The sequence below is a fragment of the Alosa sapidissima genome, chromosome 4 (assembly GCF_018492685.1).
Source record: "Alosa sapidissima isolate fAloSap1 chromosome 4, fAloSap1.pri, whole genome shotgun sequence".
Lineage (NCBI taxonomy): Eukaryota > Metazoa > Chordata > Actinopteri > Clupeiformes > Clupeidae > Alosa > Alosa sapidissima.
Genome location: NC_055960.1, coordinates 26,104,875 through 26,131,486, shown reverse-complemented (window position 1 = coordinate 26,131,486; position 26,612 = coordinate 26,104,875). Strand labels below are relative to the sequence as shown.

General features: G+C 40.7%; 2 protein-coding genes across 6 annotated transcripts; both read right to left on the bottom strand.

Moving 5' to 3' along the window:
• Nucleotides 1-518: 518 nt before the first annotated feature.
• LOC121706464 (N-alpha-acetyltransferase 80-like) lies at nt 519-2,806 on the bottom strand. Of its 2 annotated transcripts, none has more exons than XM_042088224.1 (2): nt 2,613-2,806; nt 519-1,937 (listed from the first exon to the last, which is right to left on the bottom strand). In XM_042088224.1, the coding sequence occupies exons 1-2, from the start codon at nt 2,627-2,629 to the stop codon at nt 1,112-1,114; spliced, it is 843 nt and encodes a 280-aa protein (XP_041944158.1). In that variant the 5' UTR covers nt 2,630-2,806; the 3' UTR covers nt 519-1,111. The 2 variants fall into 2 exon arrangements, 1 of the variants encoding a protein (XP_041944158.1); XR_006031058.1 differs by having other exon boundaries at nt 1,806-1,937; nt 2,529-2,806.
• A 2,135-nt stretch (nt 2,807-4,941) lies between these two features.
• Nucleotides 4,942-26,608, bottom strand: LOC121706461 (interleukin-5 receptor subunit alpha-like). 4 transcript variants are annotated; one of them, XM_042088212.1, is made up of 13 exons: nt 26,408-26,608; nt 26,072-26,101; nt 25,394-25,599; nt 14,088-14,228; nt 11,373-11,476; nt 11,167-11,290; nt 10,751-10,868; nt 10,182-10,369; nt 9,771-9,907; nt 9,389-9,533; nt 5,859-5,976; nt 5,550-5,622; nt 4,942-5,397 (listed from the first exon to the last, which is right to left on the bottom strand). In XM_042088212.1, exons 3-13 carry the CDS (start codon nt 25,431-25,433, stop codon nt 5,332-5,334), a joined length of 1,254 nt encoding a protein of 417 aa, XP_041944146.1. In that variant the 5' UTR covers nt 25,434-25,599; nt 26,072-26,101; nt 26,408-26,608; the 3' UTR covers nt 4,942-5,331. The 4 variants fall into 4 exon arrangements, with proteins under 4 accessions (XP_041944146.1, XP_041944148.1, XP_041944149.1 ...); XM_042088214.1 differs by lacking the exon at nt 25,394-25,599; XM_042088215.1 differs by lacking the exons at nt 25,394-25,599; nt 26,072-26,101.
• Between the last annotated feature and the right edge of the window lie 4 nt (nt 26,609-26,612).

Sequence of the window (26,612 nt, the reverse complement as noted above, 5' to 3'; positions counted from 1 at the left end):
TGTAAGTTTGCCAGATCGGATAGCGAATCTGTAGTTCGATGGAATGAGACATAAGAAACTACCAATTTAACTTGCATCTGATGTCGCAATACATCGTACTTTCGTAAAATCATGCAACATATTCTACCTTATCTGTGGACATCGTTTTGTGCAAAGCCAGTGCTGGATAAACAAATAGCGTGCGTGCGACAGAGGGAAAAGTTATTTGGTGTTGCTTTAAGAGCCCATGACATACTGTTCTAGCCTCGTCTGACATGGAGAACGTTGACATATTAAGAGTCATTTGTCAGCTTTGTTTTGTGTATATAGGACACTGGGTTTATTCTTGACTATGTGTAGTCATCTGCTTACTGTACCAACAAGGTACATTTTGTTTGAAGGAAATATGATGTCATGAAGTTTGGTGTGAAATAAAAAGAAATGTGTCTGCTGAAAGCAGTCACTGACAGTGTGTGTACAGTGCTGGTGACTAAGAAAGCAACACAGTTTTTTAGATTAAAGCTAAAAAACCTGAAATGTAGAGAAATCCACTTTTAATGGATAGCCCAAGGCACATGCTAGGTTCTATTCCATGTTCTATATTCTATTGCATGGTTCTATTCGATTGTCATTCACTAAAAATTAATAATCCTTACACTTAAAGCATGTTTGGCAACAAGGCACATTCACAGTCCTTAGGCACACTTGCAGTAGGGCCTCTAAAGAGCAAAGTGAGTACACTCACTGTGTCCGTTCTCCTTGACGTGAGAGACTGGCACATTCATTTGTTTTCATTCACTTAGTTACCTGGTAGATTTTCTTTGGAAGGCCATACAGTATAAATGGTATGTGGACATCTTTATAAAATGTACATACTGTGCATGTATAAATATAGTACAAGGGTGTGTTCAAGTATGTGTATTTGGGAGTGGCATCTGTTTGAAACCAGTCCAGAGGCTTAAGCCACAATTAAGCATCGGAAATCAATGGGATATCCAACCCACAAAACTTTGGCTCTGCAGCTACAATGAGCTCAATTACAGTGATGCTCCACAGCATGGCTTTGCTCCAACCTTGTGTTGTCAAATGGGAGTGCAAATAGTGGCTCAGCAGTCCAGTGCAGCGGTCCGTGTCAGATGTCTTTGTGCATCCAGAAGATGCCCATGCCTTTGGCGTCTCGGTACGGCGTCACATCGAGCGTCTGAGCCCCAGGAGGTGATGTGGAGGTCTTGTGGGAAGTGTGAGGTGGTGGTGGTGGAGGAGGTGGGGGGGTTGCAGGGGTAGAAGTGAGAGCAGAAAGAGAAGGTGGTGGAAGACCAGGAGGAGGAGGAGGAGGAGGAGGTATAGAGGGGGGAGGTGGTGGAGGAGGAGGAGGAGGGACAGAGCCTGGTGGAGGGGCTAGAGGAGGGACGTTGGGAGGATCTGCTCTCCTAAAGGGCGATTTGGAATGTCCCTCCTCCGCCTCCTGGTGCTGCGGCACCCGGCAAAACTTGTGCAGGAGCTCCGTGGGCATGATGTTGCCCAGGTTGCCCACGTTCTGCACGGGCGTTGACAACACGTAGCCCAGGTGCGCGTAGAAGTACTGCTGATCGTGTGTGGTCAGACACAGCCGTGTGTACCCCTTTGTGCGCGCGAACGCCTCCACCTCCTCCATCAGTGCCCTCCCAAACCCCTTCCCTCTCTCCGCCTGCGATACCACCACCGACTCCACAAAGAGGCTCCGAGAGCCCAGGACCCGGGAGAGACGGGCGTGGCCCAACAGGGCGTCCGGTGTGCCCGCATCCAGAGGATGGCGGCGCAGAAGCAGCAGGCACACGGGGAAGGCCGGGCAAGACTGGCGCAGGGAGTGGACACGGGCTCCGTGGCTCCTGGTCCACTGGGCGTTCAGGAGCTCCGCGCACGCGTCCACCAGCTCCCAGCGCTGGTGCAGTGGGACCACACACAGCTCCCTATCACTCCTGGGGTGGCAAAAGGGTCACAGATGGGTGAGCACAAAGCTGATTAGACGTCACCATCATACATTAACACACAGTGCAGTTTCTGTAGTTGGAAATAGGCATGATATGCTTTTGACATAATGGCAATGAATCTGTTTGTACGAGTCTAACTATTTATCCAGTTCAAATGGGTAGGTCAATACACGTGTTCGAATATGTGGTCTAAATTGTTCAAACTGTTGTAACGTCCATTATATAAGTATTAGATGATTAGTCAAATAGTCCATAGTTTCACACAACTTATTACAACATATTCCCACGTTCTGGAAACCATCTGAGCGACTAACATTCTTTACAACGAACAAATCCGTTGACAGCCACACAGCCAAATAAGGAAACACACGAATGGACGTCCCAATCCAACACGACCACTGGCCAACTGCATGGTAACGTTAATAGCCTACTAGTTTCTGTATCAGTGAACCATTTAGCAGCTAGCCTACGTTTTGAGACCTATGCCATGCAAAGTATACGCGTTAGCAATGGTGACATTTCAGCCAATTTGTGTACAATAACTTTGGTAAACCCAACAGTATGTTTGGACTTATCTACCTGTAAACCTGAAAGTTGCTTCTGGGCTGATGTTAGCTAGAAGGCTAACTGGCGTGATAAAATAAGGTGCAGAACATTACATACATGGTAGTCTCTCTCATGTAGGCTAGTGCCGCTATCGCAGATGGAAAGTAGCATTAGAGTGAAAAGGCCGTAGATATATTAAACCTCGTAACTTGAACGCGTTCAAAGTTACTTTTGGCCATTTCTCTAATCAACAGTCGGCAGCCGTGTCAGCTGTATCTTGCACGTCTGCTACGGTACATTTCATGACTGGAGACGACGACCTCTTGCTTCCACATTCAAGACAAGCTTGCAGTTTGTCAGAAAGATACAGAGGAAGCGTATTGCCATCTAGTGGAGAGAAGAGAATAGGACTTTTTGGTCTTTGTATTTTCCAGATGTTCATCAACTTATCTACGAGTCATCATCATACAAGTTTTTTTTCTGCACAAAATACACTTTTATTGGTTATTTTTAAATTATTTACCATAGGCCGTGGCCCACTGGTTAGCACTCTGGACTTGTAACCGGAGATTTCCGGTTCGAGGCCCGACCAGTGGGCCACGGCTGAAGTGCCCTTGAGCAAGGCACCTAACCCCTCACTGCTCCCCGAGCGCCGAAGTTGTAGCAGCCAGCTCACTGCGGCGGGATTAGTGTGTGCTTCACCTCACTGTGTGCTGTTTGTGTTTCACTAATTCACCGATTGGGTTAAATGCAGAGACCAAATTTCCCTCATGGGATATAAAAGTATATGCACAGTTGGTCCAGGAGAAATGGTAAGCCTATTTCATGATTTCATGCAAGTGCATGATAAAATTATGGTAAAATAAATCTAGCCTAAAATGCGGAAATCTAGCCTAGGCCTACATCTATGCTGGCTTTACGTAAATACTACCCTGGCTGCAAATTTCATGTGCTGTAGCTGGGGTGTGTCTAGATTTCCAGGCTAGCTAACAGCATCAAGGCATGTATGTGAGCTGTTTGAGTTTATTTTTCACTATGTATGTCGTTGCCGTGTGTTTTTCCAAGTCAAAACACAAAATAGCAATTTCACTGAGACAAAAAAAATCAGTCTACATCGGGTTGTCTCTCTCAAAATTTCGTCTACATCACATGCAATGTCCTAGTTCAAGGCACCAGGGAACATATATTCTGGAATGCCGTATCTAGGCCTCACATGACAACATCCCCACATGTAGACTGATTTTTTTTTGCCTGTAAAAGGGCTATTTCTTCCTCTTCTTACCCTTCCTCTTCCCCCTCCTCGTCCTCCTCTTGCTCCTCCTTGTCCTCTTCCTCTAACTTCACCTCCTTGTCCTTGTCATCCTCTCCCTCTCACTTCTTCACCTCCACGTCCTATTCTTCAGCTTCCTCTAATTTGTACTCTTCTCACTCTTCCTGCTCCCTCCATTGTACCCATTGTACATTACCTGTGGCTTATGTATAGTGCTTAGGCTGATTGCAAAGTGAACTAATCATCTAAAACAGTTTTCACATGAGAAAGTGTGCCAGAGAGTAGGCAAAATAGCCTAAATAATAGCTATACATGTGTATGTATATTTGGTAGGAGTGCAGGGGCACTTAAATCCACCGGGAAAATTCTGACGGCACCGCCCCCCCCCCCAAACATGCACACACATCAATAGCACAAACAAAATAATACTAATAGGCTACGTATAGGCTACATTTGTAGAAAGGAACTATGGATTGTGCTAATGCAATACAACAAGCCAATCAACCACAAACCAGGCACTTTCAATAAATGTGTAAGGAACTAGATATTTAAGTGCAGTATAAAAACAGCTTTGTGGGTGGATGAAAATGTCAAGCATCATGCAAGGACATATCTGGGTACCATAGCACTCCAATAGTTGCCTGTATAAATAAAAAAAAATGCCTAGCCTACAGACAATGTCAACCTAATAGCACAGGTAATTCAATAATTGAAAAACTCTCTGGTATCTCTGGTTTGGAGTTGTGTATGGGATTGGGTTGAGTTGAGTTTGTGGGAGCAAGGATCGAGTTAGGTTTGGGGAGCCACTAGGGGAGAAAGCTCAGTGGGGCTGAGGGAGGAGAAGAGGGACATAAATGGATCCCAACTTGAGTGGAAGTGGTCTGCTTTATTTTGTCTTCTGTGTCTCATTTTCTCCAGGTGTAGGCAATTCAGGAGGTCTCTCATCCAGTGTATAAAGGACGGTGGCTGTGGGGATTTCCAGGCCGTAGAATCAGCCTTTTGGCAATTAACCCTTAAAGGAGTACCGTCACACTGGTGTGACGGGAATGTTGAGAAATGAACGTTCTAAAGAATATCTGGGTTCATTGAATTCAACATAGAATTTTAGAACCTTCAATTGTTGCGGAACTTAGAACGTTCAAAAACCTACACCTTTAAGGGTTAAAGTGGCAAAAGCAATGCATATTGTTTTTATAGGTCAAATCAAAATCTCAGGTGAAAAACAACTTTATAAAGAGATCGCAGATAAATTAAAAGCAATTACAACAGAATTGTGTATTACAAAATCACAGTTCTCAACAGAACAGAGATCACTGGCCAACCCTTCCTCAGAAGATATCTTTAGAGTGCTTCACAATTCCCCATTTTAAAAGATGAAGACCCACACTTCAAAATTCATAATCCATGCCACACTTGCTTCAAAATTCACAGAACATGATTAAGCCGCTATGACGACACACCCATCAACATGCTTAGCTACATCAATACCAAAAATTATTCATTGTACGCTATTTTTGGAGTTATTTGGTCTTGTTATTTCCCCTCCTTCAGATGTCAGCTCATGGCTTATCTTACGTCCATTTCAGTCACATGCTCAATGCAGATCTCCTCAGCTTGTTTTTCCGGCACTTCCTGTGTGAGAACAGGAAACCATTTTAAGATACCATTTCCTCATTTCTCCTGGATAGTTTTGTGCATCTGAACTCATGGGGCAGCAAATGATGTTAATTGTCAGAGGCAGTTCTACAATACAACCTTTGACATCATACATCAGACATCTTTACCTGGATGCCATCATCTTTCTCGAGAAGAATTTTGACGCAAATGTGAGGTCTTGGAATTGGTGGACATATAATCCTAAAAATAAAATACAATAGATACAATTCATGATAAATAGTACAGTATTCTGTGAACTCCAAACAAAAGCATCACCAGATACCTCATGCCAACATCTGACAGACATATAAACTACAGTGCATTTGTGTATTTTGAGCAACTGTGTCTGGCCATGCTGAGCTCAGTGCTGGTATCAAATTGGTCACATCATCCTTCATCTGTCGCCTGCTCTGAAAGAGAATACTACTTCACCTTACCTCTGCAGCTTACAGAAAACAAGCAAGAAGACCAAGAGAATCATGGGTAGTCCGAAGACAATGGCCAGAATCATCACAGTGCTATATTCAGGTTGGGGTTCCTCGTCTGGCCCCACCACTGGTAGGACATAAGCAAGCATGACAAATAGGAAACAGATTAAAGACATGTTCATGAATATATTAAATACTAATATGGATGTAATGGACCAGTGGAACAATCATTTGAGATAATTATGTAGCAGCCTATTAGGCCATATTCTCATGAACCTGACACTGGCCTGCAGTCATTTAATTTCCAAACACAAACTAATCCTGTGGCTGAACCATGTTGCACGGATCTTACAGTTTCTAACATGAGGGGAAAACAATTCTGCAAATAATCACCCTCTCATCCCAGACTGCAAGTACTGACAAATCATTTGTGAGCCCTTTCTGGAAACAGAGTGAAATTCTGACGTGCTAACCATATCGCCTTGACAATCTTAACAGTTGATGATGATGGACTAGTCTATAATTATAGTCTTCTCATACTGTTAAGCTTGTCAGTTGTCATCTCACATACATACATATAAACAAACATAAAGCCAACAATGCCATAAAACATGTAAAATGTATTATATCAAATGAAAGCAAAATGTTGAGCCCTTGATCATACAAGTTCACTCTAAAACCTGTTATAAAATGCTCAACTGATTATTATGACCGCCACTAGCGAAGCGGTCATATAGGGATTGTCAAAGTTTTTTATTTTTATTTTTTTTTCCCCCGTCATCTACTTCCTGAATTTTTGGTCAACGATACCCGGGACACCGAACCACCGGGGCACATGAAATTTGGTGGGTTTGTAGCCCCACTAGACTTTTACGGAAAAGTTTCGTTTGGTCCCCGGGGGCCACTCCCCCTCCGCGCTGGGCCCCCCGAAACCCAAAAAATGCAGTTTTTCCTAAATAACTACCTGAACCGTGGCACAGAGGATGAAGACATTTTTATGGTATGTTGGTCTCAAGGGCCCACATCAACCTAACCCATAACCACTCATTTGTGATTTGCACCCCCCCGGTAAAAAATGAAAATGCAATATCATTCTGCTTTAATCACCCCTCTCTTCAGTTAAGATGTTCAGAACTGCACCAAATTTTATGTGTATGATTAACCTGACATTCTCTGGGGGTATGCCAAGTTTTGTAGAATTTCATCCATGAGGAGGTCTAAAAAAATTAAGTTATGTGTACATTTAGTGACTGTACACTCATTGGCCTGTAGATGGTGGTGCACAAATATACACATGCACACACACACAGCCACGCACATACTATCGGTATTAGAACGGCCGATACATAATTACAAATTCAGTAGGATTAAAGGAAAACCAAATATTCATCATCATAATAATTGGGCTGCATTTCCACTATTGGCGTCACGTAGTCGTTTGTCCACTAGATGGCGCATCGTTGCAGTGAGACGTAATTTTGTTGGAAGTTAATCTAAAGTGGGTTGGAAAGACACTTCCTACAAGGACAAGACTGTACAGTAGTTCACCGCAGAGAACGTCTAATAAGGGTAGGATGATTTCTGCATGACAATTCCCATTTCCTCTTGAAGCCAAAATAAATCTGAGATGCTTGTTTTTTACTGCAGGTAGGCTACGTTAATCCTATCAATAGCAGGTAAAATAATGTTAATGTTACTGTTAGCATGGTTGAGTGATGTAGGCCGATTTGATTATTGATGTATTTGTAGAAAACCATAAATGTGTTTATAGGCTACCAAGCAAATTGATAACAGCACTAATTGTATCTTTCGACTGTCATCTCATTTGCTTATGACCATAACCTAGGCTACTAACAGGAGCTAAGTGAGCTGCTACGTGATGGTTTTCTAATGGAAAATATATAGGCTACCTGAAAGATAACGTGTCTATGATGCATCCTAAACACATGGCACATTTCTGCTCAAAGTCTCAAAAAGCATCTGAGTCAACGTTCATTCCCAAACACCCATATAGGCTACTTCAACCCTCTATTTTCAAAGGTGATTCAAATAAGGAAGTGCATGGCTCAAAGTAAAGTAACTGAAACTACATAAATTCGTCAAAGTGAATCATTTGTGTCAACTCGCCGCAATGTAGATTTATTAACGCACATCTCCAAAATCAAATGCGTCAGCCTAATGTAATGTACACATTTTAAACCAGATGTTTTAGAGGGCACGTTGAGATGTATTCAGGGCAGGGCTGTAGCCTACCTACACATATTTGTTGCACGTGCTACAAAAATCATTCTTTGCGATGGATGATTTAGTACCAACGTTACACCGGTCAGATACAGTTTTGCCTATGGCTATACCGTGAGACTGAGGCGCCAGTGCGTGGATATCTCAATCGCAAAATTAAACAATATTTCTATCGGGCGCCTACCATGGACTAGGCTGGGTGAAAATCAAAAGATTGCGTCAAAAGATTGAGCTTGGTCTGGCGAAAGCCAGACTAACCATGGACCTCATAGTTGCAAAATGCAAGGTAACATAAATCAGCATATTATTTGCACAAACAATAACGGACAGTAGCTCTTCAACTTGGCCCGTTAAAATGTGTATGAACAGTCTCGCAACGCATTTCATGAAGGCCCTTTTGAACATGTCAGTTATTTGCACCACTGGGTAAAACGGCATTTTGTTTTAGACTACTGGTATTTAATTTGTGCATTGACAATAAAGCTGAATCATATGGACTAGATGACTAAACTTATGAATATGTAGAAGAAGAAACATTCACAAAAATCCATGACATGACCTCTCTTCTTGATAGCTGTTGAAAACGGCATGGAACTGACAGGGATTGTTTTGTTTAATAATAAATAAATAAATACATTATGTTGCTACCTTCTGCTTTTCCCAAATACAATGTAGCCTACAGGTGTACCTTTCATCAGTCCAGTTGCAATGGATGGACTGTGATGAACTGCCCTACTTGTGATTGTTTAGAGATTTTAAAGGTTTTATAACAATGCTACACATTTTTTGGTAAGTGCTACAAATCTATTCACCTTTGCAGCACCAGTAGGCAACTTTGTGTGCGGAATGTGTGAAAACACACATTCCAAACGAGCATACACAAAAGTTTCAAGAGTGGGGGATGGAGTAGAAGATGGAGACAGCTATTAATTAATTATTTATTTTCGCGGAATGGATGTACAGGACTGAGCGGCGGTCATTTTTTGTACCGCTATGCGGTACATCTAGTTTATCACACAATGGCGGTATTCCAGCATTATAAAACCTCCACAAAACGCCTTCTAAACAATGTGTCATGATAGGGCATTGAAGAATGTGCTGAAGCATAAGCATTGCTCATATGGAAGAATGCTAACCGTTTAACAAAAAAATCAACAGTGTTTATCCATAAGTCATATTTATAAAACTCTGCAGTACGCATAGAATCAATATTTTGAATGAGGTTACATAGCAAGCAACAACCGCAGCCCTTTGTAGCTGATCTGATACAAATGTTCAGAAAGCATTCACAATCTCACCTATTGGTTTACTCCAATCACTCCAGGGACCCATGCCCATCGCCACGCAGTTCCAGGCCACTCTCATCCATACAGTGTATGTTCTGGTCTGGTCTATGTTTGGCTCAAGGTGCCTAAACTTCTGAACTTCGTTAAGGCTTATATCCTTTATAAATATAAACAGTGTACATGTTATATGTGAACGGTCATGGCTACTCATGGTGTGTTGCAATGGTAATCCCACTCAGAAGAAAAAAACACTGGTTCAGACATACACATAAACACATCAACATCCATACATACAACTCATCCACAGATTATATATGTATACATATATAACATCCCTTGCAGTGTGCTTGTGGACAGACTGCTTATTGCGTAGACAGTCCTGCTTATTGCGTACCTTATCATTTATCTTGATCTCGTGGTTGAGGCACCTCGGGGGTGTCGCTCCAGGGTTGTCCCACTGGATTTCCAAGCTGCGATTTCCTGACAGCCCTTTGAAAGAGGTATTTGTGATCTTTGGTGGATCCAGTTTTTCTATGAAACACATTTCGCAGTTTTTCTATGAAACACAAACGCATCAGGCCAAAACACAACATGACATGACAAAACACAACATCAACATCAGTTGAGGGCTGCAACTTCACTTTTTAAATGACAATATCCTGGCCGGACTACTGTTGTCAGTGATATAAGTATTTGAAGTGAACATGATTTCTTAATGTCTAGTGACATATCAGGGCCATTTTATGATTAATTGAAATATTTTTCTTACATACGGTTCCTTTAAGATATTAACAACACGTCTCACCAATCTTCTTGCTCTCAAATAATTCAGTGTGGATATACCAGAATCCACTGAGAGACACATTGACCCGTATAATTATTTTGGAACGGTCTTGATGTTCAGCGGTCTTTCCATGACATCCTGTGAGGTTTCCCAGGCTATATGTAGTACAGTTCCAGGACGTCAGGACTACACCTTGCATATTACAGAGTCTAGAAAATCATACAATAGAAATTTGATAACAGAAAAATACATTTAAAAAATTAAAAGCCACCTACTACATAGTACTACGACAATGAGCTTTTTCTTGTAATAATTCTGAAAAGCAGTTAATGTATCATCCAGTTGCATGTTAACAGCACCATGGCCTTACTTGGTGTCATCAAATTAAATCATTATTATCTTCATTATAATTAAAAATCATAAAATGTGATTGTCTTTCAAGTGGAAAAGATTCCTACTTTCACCTTTATTTAATTAGCCAATGTAAATTTTACCTCTACAATCTCCAGAAAGAAAAAATGTAAACAACTACATCATGATAATAACAACTATCTAATAACCAATAACTATGAGAAGTGTTGCGTCCTTACAAACCAGAGGAGGAATACTGAGCATCATCAGGGATGACTGCTGTGTCCCAGCTGCAGTTCAAATCATTCTGAGACTTTAGCAAACAAGATATATTCAGAAAAAAGCCACCACCAACACCTGAAAACACCACCACAGAGACAAAAAATAAATTAATTAAAAAATCAAAGACAAAAAACGGAGTGCAATAAAAAAAAAAAAAAAAAATATATATATATATATATATATATATATATATATATATATATATATATATATATATATATATATATATATATATATATATATTACTCATTGCTATTCTGCAAAAGTCTAAAAATAAGTGCAAGGACTGAGAACAGTTCCATAATGTCAGTTGCTTTCTATGTTTATTAAATCATGCCCTGTCAGGGAAACACCGAACCAAAGAGCAACCTACTGGCAGGAAGGTGAAGACCACTGTATAAGGATGCCTTCTCTTCCGGATCTGTCATGTCTACATACACACTTCTGCAATGTTCCATCTGTCCACTGTAGCTCTTTAAAAACAGAGTGACTGCACTCTGTAACAGACACAGTGCTCTCATCCTCTAAGTAGTCATGTCTTTCAACAGAAAATATTTTGAGGTTGGATTTGTACCATACCTGTTCATCCAAATACATGTTTTCACATTGTTCTTCTAAATTCCGTAGAGCCTTGTATTTTGTATCGGAAGTCTCGTTTGGAGATGGCATAGGCAGACATGTATCTGTAATCAGTACAACTCAGATTAAGACATATTTGCCCAAATAAAAAATGTTCTAAAACAAGTGGGTAATATATAAGATAGCAAATGTCTGACTAATGACCAATGTATTAAAATACCCTCACACTCATGCAAATATTTAATACTCAACAACATATTTCTACAAAATAATCAGTAGTAGTATACAATCCCCCTTTCACATGTAAGTCAGGGCTGTCTATATCATGTATTGATGAAGATCTATTGGCAAAGAACAAACTAGTAGAATGAATAGGCCTACTTATTGGGTAAGGACCTTGCTATTAGGACAGCAGTTCAGTACTGGAACACGGACCTGAGTAAAAAGGGTCTAGTGACGCCCCTGCTAAGGTAGAGCAAAATTCTGGCAGAGGACATGTCTGGGGAAAAGAGTAGGCCTACGTCTGGTCACCTTAGACTAAAGGTGTGAGAGAGGGAGGTAACGTTAAAGCTATTAGATTGTAGCTCATGCTTTAGGCTACTTTAGCAAGAATGAAGTTCACTAGGCTACATTTGTTTTTGTATTGGCAAGTAAGCTGTAACCTATTACCTGCACTGGTAGTTTAGTTACCCGTTCATCACCACTCACCTCCACAGCCAAGCAACACTATTGGGCTGGGCGCTGAGTGGAGCCGCCTGTCTGTCTGACATAAAGCCTGGCTATGACTGCGTATGCTCATAGGTTTAGTCAAGAGTTTTCTTTTCTTCCGGGTTTTTGTTTTTTTCTTCAGTAATTTTGTGTTAACGATTCCCGGGACACTGAAAGACTGGGGTGCACAAAACTTATTGGGCATGTTACCCCACAAGGATGACACCAAACCATTGTTTTTCACCATTGGGCCCCCCAAAAGGAGGGTAGGCCGGACACATAAACACACCCACACACACACACATAAAAACATACACACATGCAGGCAAGCAGGCACACGCAAATGCACGCACATGCACACACACACACACACCATTACCCCCACATACACACTCACAAGCGAACACACTCTGAAGCACACGTATACACAAAAACAAACACTTCTCACACTATGCACACACTCATTTACATACACAAAAGTTGTATAAGTAGGGGCTGAAGTAGGAGATGGAGACAAATTGACAAGCATGATTTATTTTTGCAGAGAGAATGTGCAGGACTGTGTGGCGGTCATATTTTGTACCGCTTTGCGGTACATCTAGTTATTTTCACAGATAGTGTTTAAAACAGCACACCTCTTTGCTCATTGTTTTTACCCATTCTTTCAAAGTCCTGACACTTGAACTAACCATTGAGTCCCTGGAAAGCTTAAAGAGACAGAAAACTATGATACGGCTATGGGCCCGTCCACACGGAGACGCTTTTTAGGTTAAACGCAGAGGTTTTGCTTCGTCTTGGCCGAGCGTCCAAACGAATCCCGTAAACGCACTGCCCGAAACCGCACTTTTCTGAAACCTGGTCCCAGAGTGGAGAAATCTGAAACCGTAGCCCGTTTGAATTCGTTTAGACAGCGAAATCGCACATCCTGCTTGCGTATCGATGATGTCATCGCCACACCTCAGCTGCCCTGGACTTGCACTTATAGTATTGCCTAACAATACTAGTTTTCATACATGACATTACCTACGATTACACTCCGTAAGATAAACTGGTGCTGCGCAGCGCCGATAGCTTATGACTTGGTGGACTGAACACTGTTTTTTCCCGGTGTTTTTTAATGCATTCTAGCTACTGTCAGTGACGCGAGAGAACTTAAGTTATTAGGAAAGTGCGGTGTAAGTTTAGGCTACATTAATTTGTGCGTAGTGCCAGTGTCATTCATTTATTTTACATGTCTTACAACATATATACATGCATTCACAGTCGAGTGAAATCAGATATAAGCATACAAAGACGCAGAACTCACGTTAAGCCGATGGTAGCACACTGAATGCAAATGCGCGATTTGATTTGATGTAGGCAAACGTATTGTTACTAACGAAGGTTTTATAGCAATATTATAAATGTGGCGACAGAATAGCCTAGAACTTGGGTAAGCCTTGCGTTTAGTAGCCTAATTGCGGTGATAGCCAAAACTAATGTGAATCACGGACTATCCTACAACCAAAGAAAGTAAAGGTGATTAGAAGGCCTACCTGCGTTAGCCAAATAAAGGACGGGACTGCACCCTTCACAAACCGTAAAATAAAGTTGCTTTAGTTTTACAGTTGACTACAGTTGACAGTTCACCATCAGTCCACACAAACAATTCTGGTTTCCTTGCACTAGCCATTTTGTCATAGCTTATTCTGTCTGTTTGTAAAGCACAAACTTTGGTCAATTTCTGTAAAGAAACAGTGCCACCTATAGGCCTGGGGTATGAAGTAACGTGTTGAGTCGTGTTGAGATGGATCCGTTTGGACGCAAATATTCTTGATGCGGTTTCAGGGAAGACGGAGGAAAAAAAGATTGGTTTCGTACGTGTGGACTAGCCCTAAAAATGGATTTTAAAAGATATTCTATCCAGAAACCTCCTTTAAAAAGTTGTAAATTAATCACTCTATAGGATCTTCCATTGGAACCTGGCAAAGAAATATTTGCTTCACTAAAAGTAAGTATTTAACAGACCTGCATCTGAGTCTTCTGCCTGGATGTACATGGTGCTCCCCAGTAGTCCCAGCAAGAGGGCACAGAGCTGGAGCGTAGCTGACCTGAAGGACATCAATTTGGCCTTGACCCCAGAACCTTTCTCTCCAGAGCTCTGCTTTCCTGTAGAAACATCCATTTTAGGCCAACACTAATAAGCAGGAAGTCACTTGAATGCCATGTGACTCACAATATATATATATATATATATATATATATATATATATATATATATATATATATATATATACGGAGTGTCTATTTACACCCCTGGTACGAATAGCCTTGGCCACACAGCTGAGCTATTCATACCCTGTGACATAACAAAAAGACGTTGCTCACGTGCACAAAAAACATGGCGGACATTCGTTTTTCATCAGCAGAAAGTGAAGAATTCTGAAAGGTTTCGGCACTAAATCTGTTCAGATTAAGTTTTAGATTGAAAAATTGTGTTTTATTTTCAGTTTGTTAGTTAACAGAAATTTCGTGAATATGACGTTCAGGCCTATAAACTATAAGTTTACCTGCAAACACTATTTCCTTGTGGAAGCAGATAGTACAGTGGTCACAGACAAGGGCTTGCATGCGGGAGACCGGGATTTGATTCCCATGTGATGCGTTTTGGCAGATTGAGTGTGCATGTGTACCAACGTGTCTGGAGAGAAGGCGCGCAATTTGAACAAGAAATTGGTTCTCAAACGGAAGTTTTGATTGCAACAATTAGCTAGTTCATGCACCAGGGTGTAAATAGCATCCACTTCTGTACATTGATGCAAACAGCATACCTTATTCAGAGTGTCTATTACACAGCTGAGCTATTCACACCCTGTTACGTAACAACAACAAAAACATGTTGCTTGTTTTTTTGTTTTTTTTGGTAACACTTTATTTTAATGTGTCGCTGTTACAGTGTACCAACCTAATTAGGTACAGTGGTACAACCTGTGTAACAACATGTACTATCAGGTACTATCATTGTACTTGCATTATGTATTTGTGGGTACCTACATATAGTTGTTACATTGTAATACTGAGTGCTTTTACAAAACTTTGCCAATTTGCCTAAATTTTCATCAGAGGCAAAAAGCTGACCTGAGACCTGCTGGATGGGGTAAATCTGGTCATGATAGATTTGATATACAAACCATTCTTAGCTCCAGTCAAGGCCTCATTGTCTTCAGTGTACATGTAACAGCTCTGCTGCTACAACCATGTTACTCTTTGATACAGTGGAATAAACCTATTAAGTGTACCAGTTAATTACTTACATGTATGTTGTGTCATTGGTGTCTTGGAACATGTCTGCCTACATAGCACATGTATGAACTGTGTTGGTACACATGTATTACTCTTTGATAGAGTGGCACAAACCCATTAAAATGAAGTGTACCAGTTAAAGGGAAACTTGGCAGGATTTCCCCCTCTGCTAGAGAAATTGTGCATTATGCTATTTCAAACTGTGGAAAAAGGTAACGATAAAGCACATGGATTTGTTTACAAGCTAGCGAACGGTTAGCATAAGTTTGGTTACGATGTTACAAGGTAAGAAACACGATTTAAAACGAGTTTCTTGTTTCTCAATTCTCTTTCCGGGACGGTAAGTCTCAATGTTGCAAGGTTGGTTTTCCGCCTGGGGACGCTAAGCGCAGCGGGGAAAGTCACCATTTTTAGCGGAACAGGTCATTTAACCATCCAAATGATTTCTAAACGGGTTTATTACAATGAAATAGTTGCCAAGTCCCCTTTAAGTACTTACATGTACAGTACATATTGTGTTGTGTCATTGGTGTCTTGGAGCATGTCTGCCATTACCCTACATACTGTAGTACATGTATCAACTGTGTTACACATTTATTACTCTTTGATATATATATAATAATCCATCGAAGATGTATTTCATGTGAGAGTGTGCTCCATATACTTTAAGATACCCTTTCAGACTCAAAATCATGAACACAAAACCTGGTCTGAGGGAGGTGGCTATCTTCCCAACCATTACATCTTCACATAGCCTCCTGAATATAAACTCTCCTCTGACTGCTCTATTAAACTGTATTTGCGACACTCTGAAAACTGCTTACCTGTAAGAGATTCTGAGACCTAGTGTTGTCCTGATGAGGAGGCAGCATAAGCAAACCTAATCTAGCCCATGGCTTAAATGAGGTCAGATAGGAGGAGGGGGCGGTGAAGGTGACATAAACAGGAAACATTATGTCCTCTTTTTTTTTATCTCTTTCTTCATGCGTAGGCTACTCTTTCATGTTCATTTCTTTCTATAATTTGGATGATTTCCCAAAGAACTTGTTTGTGGTATACAGAGGTGCTCTGCAACATATACACACAGCAACAGTAAAATCTGTGTTGCCACTTGTTTCATATAAACTTAATTTTGTTTAGGCACTCTGCCTTGCAATATCACAGACATAAGGGGGATTTTGGGAGGATTTCAAGAGATTAAATCTTGATCGTCTGTTCATTCTGTATAACAAGATACCTTGGTGGCTGTTATACACACATCTTTTAATTAAAGTATCCACACAATTGCTCCCAATCAGAGTGTCTAGAACAGTGTTTTTAAACCACTGTGCCGGGGCACACTAGTGTGCCGTGATAGATCATCAGGTGTGCCGCAGAAAATTACCCAAATGTCACTCACTGGTCCAGAAAAGCAACTGTTTCATCAAAGAATTTATAACCACATGCTCTCATTATGACCGCCGTACGGTGTTCATTTTAGGACATCCTCAGACTCAGGTGTTAGACTCAGAAAAACATCGGTCATCTTCAGAGAAAACTGCCTCAGCATCAGAAAAACCTCTGTCATCTTCAGACAAAATTGCATCAGCGTCAGAAAAACCTCTGTCATCTTCAGACAAAACTGCCTCAGCGTAAGAAAAACCTCTGTCATCCTCAGATAAAACTGCTTCAAACCAAACTGCCTCAGAAAAACATCTCTAAGGAGTCAGGTCTCAGAAAAAACGCTGTCAGAAAAAGTGGAGTCAGGTCTCAGAAAAAACGCTGTCAGAAAAAGTGGAGTCTCAGAAAAGTATTAAGTATTAAATAAAGACAAATGTGCTATGCCATGATGTAATACCATATAATACCATTATAAAACGTTAGCAGTTGTCATTGTCATTGCACAACAATAATAGACAGACATAAAGATAGACAGGTACTTGAAATGTAATCCCCAGGGGACAATAACTGCAGCGTTGTTGAATTCATTTGATATGAGATGTTATCTTAACTTATTTAGAGAAATGTGCCTTGTTGTTGGTACCTGCTATTTCATGTATTATCATAATGGTATTATATGGTATTACATCATGACATAGCACATTTGTCTTTATGGGGGTTTGGGAATAATGATGTGATGATAATGATGCAGGTTTCTTACTGGTAGGTAGTGTACAACTGGGAAACGGTTAGCAAAAGTAAGAAATAATGGTCCAGGTGTCGTTCTGGACTTTCGTGGTGGAAAAATGTTTAACCCACTTTTCCCTAGCTCATTGAATGTACCGTAATCCTACGAAAAACAAATTATTTTGCTGTATGTAGTACGTAGCTTACTCCGGAATGTGCCTTACAGCAGCTGCTAATGTTACTAGCGAAGTGAGGTTAGCTAAGTTACATCCATGGATTTCCTACAATGTGTATACCATTGGATCACTTTCTACCTTTACCATTGGATCACTTTCTACCTAATTTCTACATCTAACCAAGCACCAAATATAACATGCCAGTGACCAGGCTTGGAATTTCACCATTCTGGGGGCAAGGCCACTTGGCCTTCAGTTGGGCATATTTGGTGGGGGGCGCAAAGGCCACATGGGCACCAAGGCCAAAGTTAACTATACAGTAGTAGGCTATAAAAATGATCAAAGTTGTATTTAGCCTATTCACTGCAGTAGACCTGCATCATTGTATGAAACATAACAAAAACATGAAACATGACATATTACATATAACTGTAAATCATCTGATCATCTAATAAAAACAGATATCTAGGCTATATATAACATTTATTTTATATTTGGCCTGCTATGAAATCATGTGTTGAACAATTTAAAATTTAAGCACAGCTCATCTTTAAGAAACTCAAATAGCCTAGATGCATGCTTAGCATTTTGTGATCAGGCTACTTTCATAAACTCTTAGTCAGCTGTCCTCTGATTTACCAATATCTAGGCGATATTTGTAACATTTATTTTGTATTTGGCCCGTTATGAAATCGTGTGGAACAATTTAAACACATTGTAAAACTTAAAGCCCAAATTTGGAGACATCAATGCATGTCGAAATTTACTGCAAATTCAAAACTGGATTACTCTGGAACGGCTAACTGTACAGGGGACTGCTTTACACCTTTATGTTCGGTAAGGTCTGCTGTTTATTCTGATATGTGGTTTGTCATGTGTTAAAAGAAGGGTTCGTAAAGTATTCCACCGAGATGAATGGGTAGGGAGATCATGGACGCAAAACCTTCAGTAGAATGTATGATTAAATTGAATTATATTATTTACTTTTCTCGCGAACCGTTCAACACAGCAATTATCGGCTAACATCGTTTAAAAGCTGAGAAAAAGCTCTTTCATGTGACATCACTTGTGATGTCTGTGTGATGAATAGGCTACTTCGCGAGTAGTTCAACTGAGAAGAATGGGTGAATTTGGACGCACTTTCTTGCGATGTCACTTTCTCCACTGCGTAAAAGACTAAATTAATTTGCGCTGTGAATGCTAAGATTATTTTGACAGGCCGCAGGCTAAATAAAAATCGCTATTAGTAGGACACAAAGCAGAATATTGAAAGAAGGGGGCACCAAGGCCACCGTGGCCTGTAAACCTATGATTTTCAAAGGGGCTTCACGGCCAACGCAAGGGGCTACCACGGCCGTCGTGGCCGCCGTGAAATTCCTACCCTGCCAGTGACAGAATAACGTATTAAGCATAATATTAAACTCACCGTTCTGTATCCGTCGTCTTCTTCTGTCCCCACAATAACTTTTCATTTGAGACTTTTTCGTCTGACTCTCTTTTTTCTGACAGCGTTTTTTCTGAGACCTGATTTTCTGAGACCTGACTCCACTTTTTCTGACAGCGTTTTTTCTGAGACCTGACTCCACTTTTTCTGAGGCAGTTTGGTTTGAAGCAGTTTTATCTGAGGATGACAGAGGTTTTTCTTACGCCGAGGCAGTTTTGTCTGAAGATGACAGAAGTTTTTCTGAAGCTGAGGGAGTTTTGTCTGAAAATGACAGATGTTTTTCTGAGTCTGACACCTGAGTCTGGTTTTTCTGACGCTGAGGCAGTTTTGTCTGAAGATGACAGAGGTTTTTCTGACGCTGAGGCTGTTTTGTCTGAAGATGACCGATGTTTTTCTGAGTCTGACACCTGAGTCTGAGGATGTCCTAAAATGAACACTGTACCGCCGGTAGCGAAGCGGTCATATAATGATTGTCAAAGTTTTGTTTTTTCACACGAAATTTGGTGGGTATGTAGCCCCACTAGACTTTTACGGAAAAATTTCGTTTCGTCCCCGGGGGCCAATTTGATTGCAGTGATGTAGGCCAATTTGATTGCATTTGTAGAAAACTATAAATGCGGTTATTCACCCCCTTGCAAATGACATCACGTTTTGTTCGCGCCACAGCAAAATAGCCTAGTGGACGGCAAGAACACGAATCAAATCAATGGGTTGGAATGGGACATATCGCACAGCTAGGAGATTATAGTGAGATTTAACCGTAGTAATGCCCTTCCACGACTGTTGGCTTATTGTTTGGAATACAACAACATCCCATGTTCTTGCATAGATATATTTTGGTTTGTTTTCTTTGTGTTTCGGGAGTATTTCAACCACAATTGCATGCTTATCTCCTCAGTGTATGAAGCACAGCAGCGGTTGCTATAGGAAACATAGACTCTGAACAGGACGGCAGATAGCACTTAGGCAAAGTCTTTGGCAAGATCTGAATGTAAACAGATAATACCGTTCAAGTGTTTTTTTTAATTTCCTATTTCTTTCAATTCTTTAACTTAAGACATGTAAGAAGTAAGTTTATTCGCTGGGCAACGTACAAACTGACGAGTTACATTAGCCCTAGCACTATGAGCTACGATAAACGTTAGCTAGAATAGCTAGCTTCTAAGTGTGGCAGCTAGTTATTATTTCATGTTCTGATATGACATTCTTAACGTTTTGACTATGTTACAACTGATAAAAGCAAGACAAATAAAGTAACCAAATAGCTTTGCAATATTTTAGTCCAGAAATACTTATGGGTGTTCATTTACCATAATGTTAATTACAGTAGCCTAACGTAACGTTATCTCCCCTTGCTGTTACCACCAGTTTTAATAACTTTACATTTGCGATCATGACCCATTTCATCTAACAACACCACTGGCATCTTCTTTGACTATCAGACCCCAAACAGCAATACATTGAACTACAAAGATGTTATAGTAATGGTGTTCAGTTCATCATAATCTTTATGACATCTAATGTAATTTGCCGTCCGTCTCCCATCTTTTTGCCGTCCAGCATGGAGCCGCCACGTGACTTAAGTCACGTGTCTGCAAGGGGTGAATACCAAAGATTGTTAAGGCGGAGCAAGATATTTCATCAGGAGCCACTTCCGGGAACCCAGATCGCACGAGAGGGATCAAAATCCCCCTTTATGCAGAGCAGAAGCAGCGCTTCTGCTCCATTGAAGTCTATGGGCATAGCTCAGAATTTCACCACATATGCTAAGGTCTTGGTTCTATAGAGTTAGGAATGTGAATTTCGTGCACGTTTTCATGATCCTCAAACTCTTCTGAACATTTCAGGTACATTTTTAGCATTTTTGAACATTCCAGTCCGGAGAAAATCGACCTTATATCAGGTGTGCGCCGGTTATTTATGCCGTTTCTGTTGGCCGGTTGCAACGTACGCTCATCAATAAGTCATCGACACGCCTCTTTATGCAGACAAGATTCGATCACCATTTCGCGCCCATAGACATGAACTACGACGAAGTATCTTGCTCCACCTTAACAATCTTTGGTTATACCAGAGAATGTCTAATAAAAACTTCCGGTTTCTGAACTGGTTGCAGTTCTTTCTGTGGTTCCACATGAGGGCGCTCGTCCACGAGTGCAGAATGCATGGAGGTCTATGGAGGGGAGGCAAAGAAAATACACTTGGTTGAGTATTATATTTTTTAAAGTCACTTAATTGTTCTAAAAAGCCTTTCAAATGTGTCAATGACGTCATTCATTAGCACAATGCTAGCGTGTTATGTGCAACGACCCAACCTGTAAGAAATCAAAAGGATATAAGTACTCGTTCATTCAACTTTTGACCGATAACCCATGTTGAAGTTATACAAACTACAATCAAATCTGAGATTTGTCAACAACAATCAGGTGAAAGAGACCAATTTAGCTGTCTAGCTCCATTGACTCCCATTCATTCTGCACTCATGGCGATCGCCTCCAGTGGAACTCTGGTGGAACTGCATCCAAAATTCGGTACAATGGGACTTAATACGGAGTGGCAAGGCTCTCCGTATTAAGGGCTCTGGTTATACCAAGCAGCACTGGAGATTTTATTTGTGTCGCCAGCATAGCCTATTGACAATTTATGTTGTAAATAGGCCTACCTGTAGCTTAGGGAAGCGAACAGCTTTCTATTAGGATCTAGTTTGTTAGTTACAGTTTTGTCATAACTCCCTGATGCATTTTGCATTTAGAATAGCCAGAGCGTGGATATCTCAATCGGAAAATTAAACAATATCGGGCGCCTATGGACTAGGCTGGGTGAACCCAGTCTGATCTGCCCGCTATTTATTTTTTGATTTCTTAAAAGATTGAGCTTGGTCTGGTGAAAGCCAGACAAGCCATGGACCTCAGTTACACAATGCAAGGGAACATGAATCAGCCTATATTTGCACGAACAATAACGGACAACAGCTCTTCAACTTTGGCCCGTTAAAATGTGCATAAACAGTCTAGCGAAGCATTTCATCAAGGCCCATTTGGACATGTCAGTTATTTGCACCACTGGTTAGATGTAAAACAGCATTTCGTTTCAGACTACTGTTACTTAATTTGTGCCTTGACAATAAAGTTCACATGAACTAAAGATGACTAAAATCTTATGTAGAAGAAGAAACATTCACAAAAAATCCATCCATCCAAAAATGACCTTTGTTTTTGATAGCTGTTGAAAACGGCATGGAACTGACAGAGATGTTTTTGTTTATTAATAAATAAATAAATAAATAAAAAATATATAACATTATGCTGATATCTTTTGCTTAATTCCCAAATACAATGTAGCCTACAGGTGTAAGTGACCTTTCATCAGTCCAGTTGCAATGGATGAACTGTGATGAACTGCCCTACTGTGATTGTTATAAAACCTTTAAAATCTGTAAACAATGCTACAACTTCTTTGGCTATTCTATTCACCTTTTCAGCGCCAGTAGGCTACTTTCTGTGCAGCCGCACACACACACACACACACACACACACACAGGCATGCCAAACAAGCATACACAAAAGTTTCAAGAGTGGGGGATGGAGTAAAAGATGGAGACAAATTGATTAGTGTGATTTATTTTCGTGGAACGGATGTACAGGACTGAGCGGTTGTCATATTTTGTACCGCTATGCGGTACATCTAGTTGATTGTATGATTGCACTATTTGTGGTATGCAGGCATTGTACAACGGGGGCCCCATATCCAGTATTCACAGAATCATCACATATCCAGTTCATAACAACAATTCAATTAGATATAGTCACCTACAAATGAAACAGAGGGCGCTTGTTTTATTGAGCAGGTCTTGCATAGAAGCCATAATAAGGCCATATCTGTGTATTACTGATGCCAAGACAACAACCTACTCCAGACTAAGGAGATGTTTATAGATTTCAGAAAGTTTAACAACCACTCCAGATCAACAAAAGGATAGAGCGTTTTAGGTATTCATATTTATGAAGATCTGACTTGGAAACATGTTGATTCAATGGTGAGAAAGGTACGCCAGCGTCTTTTTCACCTCAGACATCTGAAGTACTTTAGGCTACCTCAGCAATTACTTCAGAACTTTTACAGAGCCACCATTGAAAGTATTATTACTGGGAATATAACAGCTTAGTATGGAAACAGCAATCAGCAAGACTGTAAAGCCCTAAAGAGAGTAGTGAGATCAGCTGAACGTACCACCAGGAGTGCACTACCCAACCTAGAGGAAATATACATCAGGAGCTCTGAGAAATGTTACCGCTGCCTGAGGGCCAACACAGAGAGAATGCAGAAAAGTTTTTATCCCCAAGCCTTCTGGATACTGAATGAGGACTGTAGCAGGAGCACAAGCATGTTGGAAACAACAGGTCATGCACTTTAGACATTTCTTCTTCTCCTCCTCTTCTTTTTCTTCACTTCATATACTCTGTATAATTGTATGTGACTAATACATTTGAATTGAATTGAATTGAAATCTACATGTACACCCAGCTTTATATGTAGACCAAACCGACTGCCTCCCTTCCTCCTGCTGCGATGATGCCTGTATGCATGATATAAATCTGTGGATGACTAACAACTACCTAGAACTGAACAGTAACAAGACTGAATTACTTGTTGGCTCAAAAACAACGCTGGCAAAGATGGAAATCAGACTCTCTCTATCTGTAGATGGCTCCAACATTGCCTGCTCCACCAAGGTGAAGAGTCTTGGTGTTATACTAGACAGCACACTTGCATTCACTGCCCATATTAACAGTGGGTCTCGCAGCGCCTTTTTCCATCTGCGCAACATCGCAAGACTGCGCCCCTCCCTCAGTCAGCAGAGTGCACAAGTACTTAAATAGTAAACGCCTATGTTACATCCCGCATTGATTACTGCAACTCCATCTTCTCTGGCATTCCACATAAATCACTCCACTGCCTCCAAATAATTCAGAACTCTGCAGCCAGGATAGTAACAGGCACAAAGTCCACAAGCCATATAACACCTGTACTGTTGCAGCTACACTGGTTACCAGTTACCCAGAGAGTCCAGTTTAAGATCCTACTGTTGACATATAAGGCCCTGCATAACCTTGCTCCCAAATATAACCCCTTCCCGCTCGCTACGATCCTCATCAGCTGGTCTGCTCAAGGTGCCCAAAATGAACCTCAGCACCATGGGAGAGAGAGCGTTCTCCCACACAGCCCCAAAGCTATGGAACTCACTTCCAAATGACATCAGGCAGTGTGAATCCACTGCCCAGTTTAAAAAGGAACTGAAACTATGGACTTTAGGCTAGTCTGAAGAGATATGGACTAAAGGCGTTTTTTAAATAAAATGTATTATTATTATTGTTATTATTATTATTATTATTATGTAAGATGATATTTTAAATTATAAGTAAATTCCACTGGTGGAATCAGAATGTAGGGGTAAGAAAATGTAATCAAAAAATAAAAAACAAAGAATCACTGACATTTCAATAGATTTGGCTAATTTGATAATCCTATGTGCTTGTAATTAGATGTAGTCAATATAGTCTTACTGTTGGCATGGTTGCTGTTCGTTTTCTTTGTCTGAGTTGAACTTTGAGCCAAATGCACTCTTGAGGGCTTAGAATGTCTCTTCCGTAATTAAGTCATGAATGTGATGCAGACAGTAGTGGTGTAACATTGACAGATTCTAAAGCACATTCACAACCAGTGTTGTCCCTATCTGGATATAGAGATGTGTTAAAAACAACAAAAGTTGTGTTATTTTCAACACATTTTGTGGGAGGCCTTTGATTATTTCAGAATCCCAGGTAGCATTAAAAGTCTAGTTAAAGCATACTTTCTGGATATTCAACTATGTTTTATTACAGCTGAGTACACCACCCCTCGCCGCCCCTCGAGTTGGGCCATGGCATATTTTGATATTTTGAGCACCCCTAAAAATAGCCTAAACTCGCCTGTGGTCTTGATGCATCGTAGGCTAACCACTACTTTTTGATCTTTTAGTGAACTATGTATCGATGCTCTATCGATTATGGCAAACTATAAACCGATGTTGTTTCGATATCTCTCTTATCGATATTCATGCACTGTCGGGTTTTTGTCAGGATTGTAATGCTTATTCAATGTCTATTTGAGATTTCAATCTCAACCAAAATGATGATTTGGATGGTAAACCAACATCATATCAATGTCACCTTACTATAGGACTTTTTTTCACTTAAGACAAATTTCCCTCATGAGTGTAAATTTCGTGAGTAGGCCTAGACATTTTTTATTTTTCTCACGCTGACCTGCACACAAACGTTGACCCAGTTCCAGCAACAACACCATGATTTTATCTGGGCTGAGCGCAAACTAGTGTTGCACGGAAGTGCCAGATAAGAGTTATAAGTAGAATGACATTTTCAGACCCATTGTCTGACCCTGTATTGGTTCAGTGGGCCATGTGTTCCTCCTGTTTCACAACAATGGCCAGCCACATGTGTGCAGGCAGTTCCTGGAGGATGAAGAAATGAAGGAGCTCAGTGATGGCCGTGTCAACATCTGGGAGCAGATCCCCCAGGACACCATCAGCCGTCTCATTAGGAGCATGCCCCGACGTCATCAAGCATGTGGGGGCCATACAAACTACTGAGTACCATTTTGAGTTGCTGCGATGAAATTTAGGCAAAATGGACTAGCCTGCCACATAATATTTTCACTTTGATTTTTGGGGGAGTCTGAAATCAGCCCTCTTCCAAAACACGACGTGGCATCCTGCATATCAGTATAGATATCCAGCATTATGTTTTTTTGCCATTGAGATCTGATGTTTTCAAAGTGTTCCTTACATTTTTTTGAGCAGTGAACTTCAAGATACCATTTCAGACTCTGAGGGAGGTGGCCATCTTCCAAACCATTACATCTTCACAGAATACTGACTGCTCTATTAAACTGTAGTGGTGACACTCTGTTTGAAAACTGCTTACCTGTAGGAGATTCTGAGGCCTAGTGTTGTCCTGATGAGGAGGCAGCATAAGCCAGTTGAGTCCAAGGTCAGGTCAGGTTAATGAGGTCAGATAGGAGGAGGGAGCGGTGAATGTCAAACAGAAAACATTTCTCTTTATCTCTCTTCGTGCATAGGCTACTACTTCATGTTCATTTGTTTCTATAATTTGGATAATTTCCCAAAGAACTTGATTGTTGCTCTGCAACATGCACACACAGCAGCAGCAATGAAATCTGTGTTGCCACTTGTTTCATATAGACTGTTTTGTTTAGGTGCTCTGTCTTGCAATATCACAGACATAAAGGGGGATAGGTACCTTGGTGGCTGTTATACACACGTCTTTTAATTAAAGTAGCCAAACAAATGGTCCAATTTTCAGTGTCTAGAACAAACAAAAAAAATCACAACCTTTTCAGATACTGAAATCTACATGTAAGATGACATTTTAAATTATAAGTAAATTCCACTGGTGGAATCAGAATGTAAGGGTATTCAAAACTAAGGGATCATGCGGGGAAACT

What these genes read in the sequence shown, in the direction of transcription:
- LOC121706461 (XM_042088212.1), bottom strand. Translation starts at nt 25,433, where the DNA reads ATGGTGTTGTTGCTGGAACTGGGTCAACGTTTGTGTGCAG. An exon ending in GGGTCAACGTTTGTGTGCAG is followed by an intron (nt 14,229 to 25,393) that starts GTCAGCGTGAGA and finishes ATGTTTCTACAG; the next exon opens with GAAAGCAGAGCTCTGGAGAG. An exon ending in ACATGTATTTGGATGAACAG is followed by an intron (nt 11,291 to 11,372) that starts GTATGGTACAAA and finishes TGTCTGTTACAG; the next exon opens with AGTGCAGTCACTCTGTTTTT.